The sequence below is a fragment of the Chrysochloris asiatica genome, unplaced genomic scaffold, assembly GCF_000296735.1.
Source record: "Chrysochloris asiatica unplaced genomic scaffold, ChrAsi1.0 scaffold00117, whole genome shotgun sequence".
Lineage (NCBI taxonomy): Eukaryota > Metazoa > Chordata > Mammalia > Afrosoricida > Chrysochloridae > Chrysochloris > Chrysochloris asiatica.
The window spans coordinates 7,756,675-7,769,636 of NW_006408635.1; the positions used below are offsets into that span (position 1 = coordinate 7,756,675).

A 12,962-nucleotide genomic window follows, 5' to 3' on the forward strand; every position below is an offset into this window, starting at 1 on the left:
ATAGAATCCTTCAGAAGTGCAAGTTGAGGCTTGATTTTTTTCTTCAGTTCTTTTAGCTTCAGAAATGCTGAACATATTCTTCTCTTTTGGTTTTCTAACTCCAAGCCTTTGCACTTTCATTATAATACTTTGTCTTCTCAAGCTGCCCTTGGAAGTTTTCTGTTTAATTCTTATACTTTCTCATTTCTTCCCATTGCTTTAACTTCTCTAGGCTCAGGAGCAAGTTTCAGAGTCTCCTCTGACAGCCATTTTGGTCTGTTCTTTCTTTCCTATCTTTTGAATAACGTTTACTTTATGTGTGATGTTCTTGATGTTATCCCACAACAACACTGGTTTTCAGTCATTAATGTCTAATGCATCAAATCTCGTCTTGAGACAGTCTCTAAACTCAAGTAGTAGATACTCCATATTGTGGCTCTTTTCGACTTCCTTTAATTTTCTTCAGCTTCATCTGAGCTTGCATATAAGTAACTGAGAAGTGATGATCTGCCCCACAGTCATCTCCTGGCCTTGTTTTGGCTGATGATATTGAGCTTCTCTGTCCCACAGATGTACTCCGTTTGATTCCTGTGTATTCTATCTGGTAAGGTCCACATGTATACTTGCCTTTTATGTCGTTGTAAAAAGATGTTTACAATGAATAAGTCATTGTTGTTGTTAGGTGCCATCGAGTTGGTACCGACTCATAGCGACCTTATGCACAGCAGAACGAAACACTGCTCAACTGGACCAACCTCACTATTGTTGCCACACTTGAGCCCATTGATGCTGCCACTTGGCCAATCCATCGCTCTGGGGTCTTCCTCGTAAGTCATTAGTATTGCAAAATTCTATCATGTGATCCTCCAGCATAGCTTCTATCAAAGCCGTATTTTCCAACTACCAGTCCTTCCTTTTTTGTTTCCAACTTTTGCATTCTAATCACCAATAGTTATCACTGCATCTTGATTGCATGTTTGATCAATTTCAGACTGAAGACATTGGTAGAATTCTCTTAATTTCATCATCACTGGCTTTAGTGGTTGGTGTATAAACTTGAATAATAGTATCAGTTGGCCTTCCTTGTAGGCATATGGATATTATCCTATTACAGCCAGCTTTGTAGATCTTGAAATGCTCTTTCTGATGACAAATGTAGCACCATTCTTCAGTTCGTTATTCCCAGCATAGGAAACTGTCATTGTCCGATTCAAAATGGTCAATGCTTGTCCTTTTCAGCTCACTAATGCCTTAGATGGAGTCCTGGTGTGGTGCTGTGGGTTAGTCAATACGCTACACTGCAAAGTTGGTTTGAACTACAAGGTTGGTGGTTCAAGCTCACCAATCACTCCTCAGAAACCCTACATAGGGTCGCTATGGGTCAGAATCGACTCGATAGCACTGTATCTGATAATGTTCCATTGCTCTTCATAAGGTTTGTAACCCTTCAGAAGTGGTCTACCTCTCCTTCTTCCTAGCCTGTCTTAGTCTGGAAATGCCACTGTCCACCATGGGTGACCCTGCTGGTATTTAAATACCAAGCATAGTCTCTAGCATCATAACACAAGCCACCCCTGAGACAAACTGAGGCAAGTACTAAACTCTAAGCTCCCCTAGAAGACATTTCCTCCCCTCAGAGATAAAGGGCTCCAGGTTATTTTATGTTCAGGTGTTTCGTGTCTGGAAGCCATAGGAATGTGCAGGACCTGTGGTTCAAACTGATTTTGTGGTCTAGTGTTTATCCTACAGCACCACACCCGCACTCCATATTAAAGCATAATAAAGACCTTGCAGTTCACACCAACTTTGCAGTGTAGCGTATTAACTAACCCACAGCACCACACCAGGACTCTATCTAAGGCATTAGTGAGCTGAAAAGGACAAGCATTGACCATTTTGAATCAGACAATGACAGTTTCCTATGCTGGGAATAATGAACTGAAGAATGGTGCTACATTTGTCATCAGAAAGAACATTTCAAGATCTACAAAGCTGGCTGTAATAGGATAATATCCATGTGCTTACAAGGAAGGCCAACTGATACTATTATTCAAGTTTATACACCAATCACTAAAGGCAGGCGGTTCAAACTCCCCAGCCGCTCTTTGGAAACCCATTACAGGATCGCTATGAGTCAGAATTTACTCAACAGCACTAAACAAAAACATACTTTAATACAAAATTAAAGCTATAAAGCTGTAGTCATCAAACTAATGTTTGTAGTTGTATGTTGTTGATTATAACTAATAGTGACCCTATTTAAGAGTGCAGTGCCCCATTGGGTTTCCTAAGCTGTACTATTTTGCCCCAACATTTTATTTACTTTGTTGTTGAGAACATACACAGCAAAACATAGCAGTTCCACATTTCTACATATACAGTTCCGTGACTGATGACATTCTTTGAGCTGCACAGCCATGCTTACTCTCCCTTGGCATGAACTCACTGACTACGATTCCTGTGGAATCTATTGAGCTGCTATTGCCAATCTGATCCCATGTAGTTCTTAAAGGAGCGTAATGCTCAAAGAAGTTTTTTGGGGTTTTTTTTTTTCACTAGTTCAACTAAACTATCATTCAATTTTAAAATGATTTCAGGGATGCTTTTGGTTTAAGGTTCAAAGTTCATCTCAGGGCAGTAGTTTTAGAGGTTCATCTAGCCTCATGGCTCCAGAAAGACTAGAGTCCATGAGAATTTGGAATTCTGCTCTGCTCTTTTTTTATCAGGATTCTTCTGTGGCATCGTTGATGAAAATGTTCAGCAATGGCAGCTGGCCACCATCCAGTTCTGGTCTCAAGGCAAAGAAAGCAGTTGTTCATGGAGGCAGTTAGCCACACACGCTACGGTGGTGGTTTATATGTGCCATGGAGTCAATGCCGGCTTACAGTGACCCTGTGTAGGGTATCCGAGTCTATAAATCTTAAAGGGAGCAGAAAGTCATGGAATGGCTGGGAGTTTCAAACTGCTGACCTTGAGCAGCAGCCCAGCTCGTAACCGCTACGCTACCAGAGCTCCTTACGCATACCATATCCTCCTCCTATTCCTGACTCTACTTCTTCCTCTGTTGTTCCAGGTGAATAAAGACCACTGATGGTACCTTGAAGACTGCTTGCAAGCCTTCAAGACCCCAGGCACTGTGCAACAAGCTAGGAGGTAGACCAGCAGAAGCACTAACCATGTTGTTAGGCCAGCTAACTGAGATGTCCCATGAAGCCATGACCCTAAACCTCCAAACCCCATGAGGTATTTGGTTACACAAGCACCCCAGAAACTGCTCTTTTTGTCATCAGTATAAACACACCTACCACACAACATTTGCAAATTCAACTTTGTTCAGGTGTACAACTTACTGAGGCATTTACAATAATCAACTGTGCAGCTCTACTTTTAATCAATGTGATTTTTCATCCCCTTAATCCCCCTTCTCCCCCTCCCTCCCACCTCTGGCGCCCACTAATAAACTTTGGTCTCCATTTATTTGCCTTTTTATGTAAGTGAAGTCATACAATATCGGCACTTTGGGGATTGATTTATTTCCTTCAGCATGATGTCAAGTTCCGTACATACTATATCATGTTTCAAGACTTCATCTCACCTACTTGCTGTATAGTATGTTCCTTTGTAGGTATGTACTGCATTTGGTGTGTCCATTCATCTGTAAATGGACAGTTAGGTCGTTTCCATCTTTTAGCTGTTGTGTATAGTGCTGCGGTGATCATTGGTGCACACATCTCTTTTGGAGAATCTGCTTTCAAGTCTCCTGGGTTATACCTAGGAGTGGAATTGCTGGGCCGGATGGCATCCCTAGTTCTCGTTTCCTAAGGAATTGGGACACTGGTTTTCACAATAGCTGTTTTATTTTTCTCACCCACCAGCAATGGGTAAGGGGTCCGATTTGCCCACATCCTCATCAACATAGGTTATTTATGGCTCTTGACTTTGTTTATTTTATCTTAACCATCCTTCTTTTTGTCATTAAGTATCACTGAGTCAATTCTGATCCATAGTGACCCTGTACAGGGTTTCTGAGGAGCAGCTGGTGGGCTTGAACCACCAACCTTGTAGGAGTGAAAGACCTCATTGTCATTTGGGTTTGCATCTTGCATGTGTTTGTTGGCAATTTGCTCTCTTTGGTAAAATGTCTATTCAAGTCCTTGGCCAATTTTATGATTGGATCATTTGTCTGTTTGTTTTTAAGTTCTCGAAGTTTCATAAATATTTTCGTTACTAGGTTCTTGTCAGATGTACGGTTTCCAAAGATATTCTCCCAGTCGGTAGTTTCTTTTTTCCCTTTTTAGGTAAAATCTTTTGATGAATGAATGTTTTGTTTTTGTTTTTGTTTTTTTCACCTTTATTTAGTTTGTCTTTGCTATCTGTGCTTTTTGTTATTCAATCATCCATTTTTGAAAGCTATGCCTGACAGCATCGCTCCTGCTTCTGAGAATGTTATGTCCTGGTGTGGTGTCAGATATTAAGCACTAGGCCTCAAGGTCGGTTTAAACTGTAAGGTCAGTGGTTCAAACTCACCAGCCGCTCCTTGGACACCCAATACGGGGCCACTATAAAGTCAGAACGGACTCGACAGCACTCCACAGCAACAGCAGTTAGCACATTCAGGTCCTTAGTCCATAGTGGATTTTCTTTGTGTGTGCTGGGGCCCGTTTCATTTCTCTGGGTGTGGAAATCCAATTTTCCCAGCATTATTTATTGTAGAGATTCTTCTTTCCCTAGTGAATACACTCCGCACCCTTGTCAGAATTCTAATTCTATTCCATTAATTTATGCTATGGAGTCATGGTGTGGCACTGTGGGTTCACGTTCTGGACTGCAAGGTCAGTGGTTCAAGCTCACTGGTGGTTCAAGGGCACCAGCCGCTCCTGTACAGCCACTTCCATAGACTATGTGTCGAAACCAACTGACGGTACTTAACAACAACTAAATCTACGTTATACCAGTACCAGGCTGTTTTGATTACTATAACTGTATAGTACGTTTTTAAAAGATCCATGCCTTTTTGAGGGAAATAGTTTACTAAACCTAGACGCCACCTTTAAACTTTTTGAAACTCCAAACTTATTGAAGACACATTAAAATGCAGTCCCCCATCCAGAATAGCCTGTGAAAAACAGGGGTCTAGAAAGCTCTGACCCAAACAAAGGAGTTCTCCCTTGCAGTGGGTCCCATGAGGGCTTGAAAAAAACATGTATTGTCCCTCTTGGTATCATGTAGCAGAAAAGTCAGGAGTCCCAGGGTGGACCACAAAGATGGAGGGTGGCAAAGGGCAAGTCCCTGAGGATGCCTAGGCCTCTGTTTGTCCATCAGTAGAATTAAAGAGACAGACTTCTAAATTCTCTTTCACCCCAACAGCCCAAGATCTCCCCAGTTTTCATCATCCCACTGTTCAACTTAGAAAGACTTCAAAGCATTGCCTTTTTGTACAGAAACTTTTATTTCCTTTTGTTGATGAACTATCTGCTAAAACTATAAACAGTCCTTTCAAAACAGTGCCATTTTAGGGAGTTCATTTCTGGAAGTGAACACATTTTTACGGTGGTAATTCTCATAAAATGAGCCCAAAGCACCGATTCCAGTGGATTGAGGAGGTCCCTCGGAGTGTTGTCTGTCCGACAGACATCCTTTGGAGCAGCCCTAACATGAGGTACCATCCACCCCCATAAATAGAGGGTTCTAGAAAGGACAAAGACACAGAACTGTAGGCTGATGTGAGTTCCTTGGTGTACTCCGTAGTGGTGTCTTGAAAAGGAACGGATTCACCCAGCAACTGTGGCAAGGAGTCCGTGTGTCCTTGTGGGCACCATCCCTCGCTTGGCCACATCAATGATTGTGGCCCCAGCTCTCTGAGTCCCAGTCTGTCAAAAATGTTGCTTGAGTTCCTGAAGTTTTTTAAGAGCACACAAAACTCCACCATCTGTATGCCATCTCTGCCTGATAAAACATTGAAGGAGTGTGCCTTGCTTTGTTTTTACTTTCTTTGGCCTTGTGCCACTCCCTTGTAACTTACAGTTAATATTTTCTGTTTACAAGTTCTTTTTAAGTGGAGGTTTTAAGATCTTGTTTATTGTAGATGTAAAAAAACAAACTTTTTGTGTTGTAGAAAAGCCTGGGTTATACGTTTGTTTGGAAAAGGCAGTGTGCATTTACCACAGGGGTATTTTTTGTGTGTTTCTGCATTTGCTTATAAATGCATTATTTTGGTACTGTAAATTGGAACACAGTTTCTGAGCTTTTTAGTGCTGGTATTTTCATTTTCCTATTTTTTAAAAACTGTGAGTGTGGTTATGTGGTACCCAGGTACCAGACCACCAGCATGTTCTCGTCAGACTGTGGGTGCAGTGGGGACTGCCCTGCATGCCCGGCTCCTGTAAGGTTGTGTTGTATTTTTATTTTTGCTTTTTGTTCCAGCATTCTGTTTTGTGTTGTTTTCCAAGCAAGATCTGTTGAGACACCCCCCACCCCCGCCCCCACTGTTTTCATGAGCTCTCTTTGGCCTCTTTCCTTGTGATTTCGATGGTGCAGGAGAGTTTCTAGAAGGTATCCATGGTCTGCATTCAAAATAATGTGGTTTGTTCGGATTTCTTCCTGTCTTTGCTACTGACACGGATTCATCTCCTTTATTGAAATCGTAAACGTTGTCCAGCTATTGCTTAATAAAATTTTGCAGATCAAATAAAAAAAAAATCAGGCAACTATTTGTGTGTAGAATTCAGCTGTGAGTCTGGAGCCTTTGGATCAGCAATCGCAGGTACAGTTGCTGCTGAGGTCCCCGAGCCCTGAGGGCCTGTCCTCATGGAGCAGCTGCTGTGAGGTCACATGGAGCTTTCTTCTTGCAGTTTCTTTGAGTTCCTTTTCGGTTTGGGTTTTGCATTGCTTTTTAGAGGACAAGGATGTATCTGTATAGCACTAAAAAGATCAGAGGTGCTAAATACAGAGACACCTTCTCAGTGAGACTCTGTTGCGGTCGTGTGTGCCATCGAGTTAGTTCTGACTCATAGTGAAAAACTCATCTTTCTCTCATGAAGCTGCTGGCAGGCTCGAACCGCCGACCTTGTGTTTCCAAGTCCAGGGTTTACCTTACAAATCCACTGTGCTCCCGCTTCTTTGGGTAGTATTAGAAAATAGGAAATTTAGCTTTGCAACTCCAGCCACAGGAGCCCTGGTGGTGTGATGGGTTAAGCATTCGACTGCTCACTGGAAGGTTGCAAGTTCAAACCCAACATATGCTCCTCAAGAGAACAGTGAGGTCATCTGTTCCATAAAGATTCGTGGCCTCAGAAGTTGCTCTGTGCAGAGATCTTCTCTGTCCTTTTAGGGCCGCTGTGAGTCAGGATTGACGGCAGTGCGGGTTGTTTGGTTACTCCTGTCCCCAGACTCACTGTGGAAGAGAAATGACTGCCTCCTGGGATTGTATTGCTTATTCCCAAGACCACAGACTTTGGAACAACAGTGGAGACCCATGACTGCAGCACACAGTGAGTATGTTTACCCTCTTTCCTTTCCAGAGACAGTCGGCACCATGAGAAGTGAAAGGTTGAAATGTTTTCTGGATTCCATAGGCAGAAACGAACCTGAAATTGGATCCCAGGTTCTGGACCACATTAATGAAGAGACCTACTTCACTTCTCACTCTGGTATTTCATGATGAGCACCTGACTCTTGGCCATCTTCTGTGAAGAGCTGGGACAGTCTCCCTCCCCTTCTCAAGGGAGCTCAGCTGGAGGGAGCTGTGGGCACTTGTTCTTGAATCTTCCAAGACCAAACATTGGCTCACAGCTGGTGTCCCTCAGCCAGATGTCAGTAAGGCGCAGCTGTGTGGCTTTGTCCCTGAGTATTTTAGGAGCAGTTGTTCAGTGCACTAAAGGACATGGAACCATCATGTAAAGAAAGAGCTAGTTTCTTAAGCTTACGAAGAGTTCCTGCTAGCATGAACACAGTAGTCCCACTGAGAGTGAGTGTTAGCTATGAAAAGCAGGAGGCTCTGCCGCCCACCCTCTGCTCTCCTTCCTCTGGGGGTGTACCATCTACGCCATTTCCAGGGCTATCGGAAATGAAGGCATCCCATTGACTTCTCTTGCTCCAGCCCCATTCCAGCACCTCCTGAACTCTGATCGTGCACCCTCCCCACTGCAGGTCCCTTTACCACTCCTGGGTGTGAATGATCAAGGTGGCCACCTAGCAGCATCTCCAGCTATGAACCAATCATGTGCTTACTCTTTCCACTCTTATCCCAAGCCAAGAAAACGGCCATGCCTGACATCCATCTCAGAGTGTGCAGGCAACAGGGTCTCTGGTCTCTGGCTCTTCCTGCTTACCCCTGTTGAATGAGTCACTGGCAGGCGGGTGATGGACTGCTGGAAGCATGATGTGGTTATAGAGCTGTCCTCCAAAAAATCAGAGAACAGAGATCTGGTCCTGGTCTGCCAGCCAGGTGCCACGTAACATGGGAGTGTGCTTCATTTTGCTCAACTCACAAATGAGATTAGACTAAGTATTTCCCAGAATGCATTCCATACTTCCTCAGCATCTGAGTAAAGTAAAACTAGCTACGTACTGTAGGTCTTGCCAGAAACTTCAGTGTGCTAATGTGTTGTGTTGTTAAGTCAAATTGGCTCTGACTCATAGCGACCCTGCATAGGTTTCCAAGGAGCAGCTGATGAGTTTGAACTACTGACCTTGAAGTTCAAACCGACCTTACAGTCCAGTGCTTATCCTACAGCTTGCATGGAGGATTTCCAAAGGAAAAGAAATATGAGGGGACTTTAAAAAGTGCATAGATAAATCCCACTATCTTTTCTTTCTATTTTTCCATGATCGTTTTGAAACCCCCTTGTACCTTGTGCATTGTTGCCCAAACACTTTGACCTTGGAACCCAATTTGGAGAGAGCATCTTGTTGGACCAGTGATCCCAGAGATGGTCTTTGGGAAATTGCACTGGATACTCTCCAAATCCTTCCCAACTCCCGAATTCTTTGCTTGTAGAAATTTTATTGAAACCCAATGCAGGTTTCTTTTCTCATGCTGCTACGATGAAAGGTCCACTTATTTCTACTCAAAAGACCCTTGCTCAAATCTGAAGTCTGTTTGCTGAGCTGTAAATGTCTAAAGTTTCCGACTGAGACAGAAATGAGCTCCCGCCCTTTACCCCCAACCCAGATGCAAATGCTGAGCTTGTTCAATTTGCAATTCTAACTCATGCAAATACAGTCCCTAAAGCTACTGAGACTGAGGACTTCTGACTCCTCCTAACCTTGCTCCTCTTCTGTCCCCAATGAAGACTGAGATTTCTGCTTCCCACTCAACTACAAGCCATAGACATCACCTTCACTCAACGCAGGGTCAGCCAAGGATTCATCTCCGTGGAGTCCTGAATGACACAGGCACCATGTTGGAATCGCAGCTCCCAGTGTGTTGAGAGTTCATAGATGTGCGGTCAGAAGTAGTTCGAACTCCCACTTGCTACTCGGTGACAAAAGTCAATGTCCCCTCTGAACTCTTACAAAGACTTCCTAGCATTTCAGTATTCAGAAGTAGTCAAGAGCTGAGACTATTCATCTTTTATGAAAGTCAGACAGCAAATAATGTCCCTTGGGAGTCCTGAGCAGCTCCCTGGGTGTCTACCTGGTGGGTACCTAGAAAGAAGGAGACTTGGCTGGTGATGGACCTGCCCCTGGGAGGGTAAGCCCTGGGTGGGGGCCCCCTTAAGAGAGGCCCCTAAAAAGAGTCCCCAGGGAGATCCTGGCTTGTGCTGTTATTTCTTGAGACCACCCAGGGGACAGGGCTGCCTCAAGATTATCTGGAGCTTGTAATAAGGTTGTGGTGGCAATGTGTGGCCTGCGACTTCACAAGGAGAAGGGAAATCAGACTCAGCATTTGCCCAAAGCCAGTTTCTATGAAAGAGATAGATGTTAAACATTCCTCTACTCTCCAACCTTCTTTAACATTTCTTACACCAGCAGATGCTCACACTGCATTCGCTATATCTCTACTGGGTTAAAAAATTCATTGCAATGACCAGGCAGAATTCACAGACACTATTTACGATTATGGGGTTTATTAGGAAAGTTAACAGGTCACAGTTTGGCACCAGAAATGCTCAAGATAACAGTTCATTCAGTGGGGAGAGCCTCTTCCTAACCAGGCCCACATACAAGTGTTTCTGTGGTCTTTGGTCTGTCAGCCACATGGCCCCTTGGCCTCTGCCCTGCTCCAGCCATGTTACAGAGCTCATTCAGGGCTGCCAGTAAATGCCTAGAGGGCACTCCATTCCACTATAGAGCACTCAGCTCTAGCTCTGTGGGTCAGCAAACCTAGTTTCCCCAAGTAAGTGTCCAGAGGCACCCCACTCCACAAGTGAGCCTCCTGGCCAAAGGCACTCAGCTTCACTCTCTCCGTGGACCAGGAAGCCCACTGCTCTGTCTGCTCCTCTGCCTCTCTGCTATGATTTCTCAAGGCATTGAGTTTTTTGCTCCTGATCAAGGAAGGCCAATGCACAGTATTCTCAGGCTCTCTTGATGGTAGTGAAAGCCCCTCCACCCTCCACCCCACCTCGTGCTGCTTCCGAGATGGTTCAGTTATATGCAGCACGCTGGTAAAATTGACCGATCCTTGCATTAAAATGTCGAGTTTCTATAATAACAATTAGCTGTGTTAGCAAACGCTCACAACAGAATCATATCATCCCATCAAAGTGGTTTGATGGGCATTACAAAGACCATGACTAAAGCCAAGCCAAGTAATTTACTGTACCACAGGGCTCTTTATTGCTTAAATAAACAAGTTTCCAATTTTTCTAAATTTTATAATCATATGAATGAAACCAATCTACCCACTAGTGAAAATATAAATTAATTGACCTTAATAATATCCCAGGAGTCCTGGTGTAGCACTGCGTGTTAATGCGCTGAACTGTAAGGTTGGTTTGAACCACAAGATCAGCTGTTCAAGCTCACCAGGTGCTCCTCAGAAACCCTATACCAGGTCACTATGAATCAGAACCTGTTTGACAGCACTTAACAATAGCAACAATAATATCCCTGGTAGCATAGTGGATTAGGAGCTGGGCTGCTAACTGCAAGGTCAGCAGTTCAAGTCTACCAGTCGCTCCTCAGGAGAAGGATGAGGCTTTCTATTCCCCTAAAGATTTACAGCCTCAAAATCCTATTCAGGGTCGCTATGAGTCAGAACTGCCTTGATAGCACATAGTCACTACCACTGCCAATAAAATCCCACCACTGATTTGTCAAGTACTCTGGGGGCTTGTACATAGCTGTAATGCTGGATGCTATGCACCACTATTTCAAATACCAGGAGGGTCATCCATAGTGAGGAGGTTTCAGTGAGTCTTCCAGATAGAGAATAGGAAGAAAGGCCTGGCAAATCAGTCCATGCAAACTTTTACGGATCACAGCAGATTATTCTCCGACTTGCTTGCTTTAGACACATCACATGTTTGGTGAAGTCGAGGATCCCAAGGGCCAGGGCGACTCTCAGTGAGATGAGTTGGCACAGAAACCACTAGAATGAACTTGAGTGTGCTGGCCATCTTGAGGGTGATTTGGGACCAAGCACCGTGTCATTCTTTTGTACATGAGGTACAACATGTACAGCATGAGTTGGTGTCGGCTCAGTGACAGCTATCTAATAAGAATATCTAATAAGAATATCACCTAGACTCCTAGAAAGAGAAAGGAAGTATGCTGGCGAGCAGGAGGCTGGCTTGCAAATTGTGCCATTTGATTGTTTCAATGATTATATATCCCTGTGTGTTTTTGTGTAAATCAACAAAAGGGGCAGGGGGAGGGGACAGAGGCAAATACTGTTAACCAATGGTGCATGGAGGGAATTGTAATCATTACGTTGAGACAAAATACGGTTGGTTGAGTGCAAAACCAATGTTCTCCCATGTAAACTATCGCTCAATTCACAATAAATAGCATTAATATAAAGGACTTCTGGCGCTTCCAGGACCAGGCAGCTCAGGTAGGGCAGGCTCCAGGGAAAAGGGGCGGAATCGCACATAGGAAACCTCTGTCTAGCAGACAGCCAGCCTTTGAGCAAACATAAGATCTTATATTTCAACATTCTGAACTCGTTTTTTTAAAAGATCAAATTGCTGAGGAATTACAGGCATATTGAGCTTTTGCCTGCCTGCTCATAGCTCCCGCTCTCCGCTCCCCGTGCTGAGTGCCTCTGCCCCCTGCAGACCTTGGAATGCAGGGCTAGAGCAACCCCATTTAGAAGGCTGCATTTCCAGAGAAAAGGAAGCATAAACTAACAAAGCTGAACAAATAGAGAGGGATATCGGTGCAGATATCAGGAAATTTGGGGTACCCACAGTACAGAGAGACTGAGAGAGGCATTTTTTACATCATCAGATACAGGCACCACCTCCCTGCAGCCACCACCACCCCGCCCTCTACTGCCAAGGCCTAGACCAGCCCTCTGCCAAGCCACCTAGGTTCAGGACCGCCCAAGGCACAGGCCCACCCACTGAGGCCAAGGCCTGCCCCGAAGCCCAACCCGCCCACAGGCTGGTCACAAAGGCCCAGGCCCAACCAAGGCCCAAATTGCCTACCCGCTGCACGGCCCAGGCAGCCCCACAGCCCAGTCGCCGCCAAGGCCCAGTGCCCCTGAGACCCAACCGGCCCTCAGCCTGGTCTCTGAGGCCCAAGCCGCCCGATGCCCAACTGTTGATACCCAGGCCGCCAGAGGCCCAAACCGCCTGCCCTAGGCTCAACCCACCCGCCCGAGGCCCAAACCGCCCGCCGCCAAGCCCCAGGCCCAACTGAGGCCCCAAAAAGTTAAACTCTGAGTTAAGCAATAAGAGGGAAAAGGGAAGACCACATCCTGATCACATCTTCCTGGAGAGTAGACACTGGAGAGGGAGAGAAAGGAATAGTCAGAAATACCACACTAGAAGGCTTGTAAGTCCGTCTTCTGCCTATGACTGATTGGAATACCTAAA

At 44.7% G+C, this 12,962-nt stretch overlaps 1 protein-coding gene across 1 annotated transcript in view; it reads left to right on the plus strand.

Moving 5' to 3' along the window:
* The first annotated feature begins 8,340 nt into the window (after positions 1 to 8,340).
* The window catches only part of TMEM181 (transmembrane protein 181), a 77,504-nt gene continuing 72,882 nt past the window's right edge, over positions 8,341 to 12,962 (plus strand). The window contains exon 1 of the mRNA XM_006868481.1: positions 8,341 to 8,425. Within this exon, the coding sequence (XP_006868543.1) occupies positions 8,341 to 8,425 (85 nt within the window). The remainder of the gene's footprint in view (positions 8,426 to 12,962) is intronic.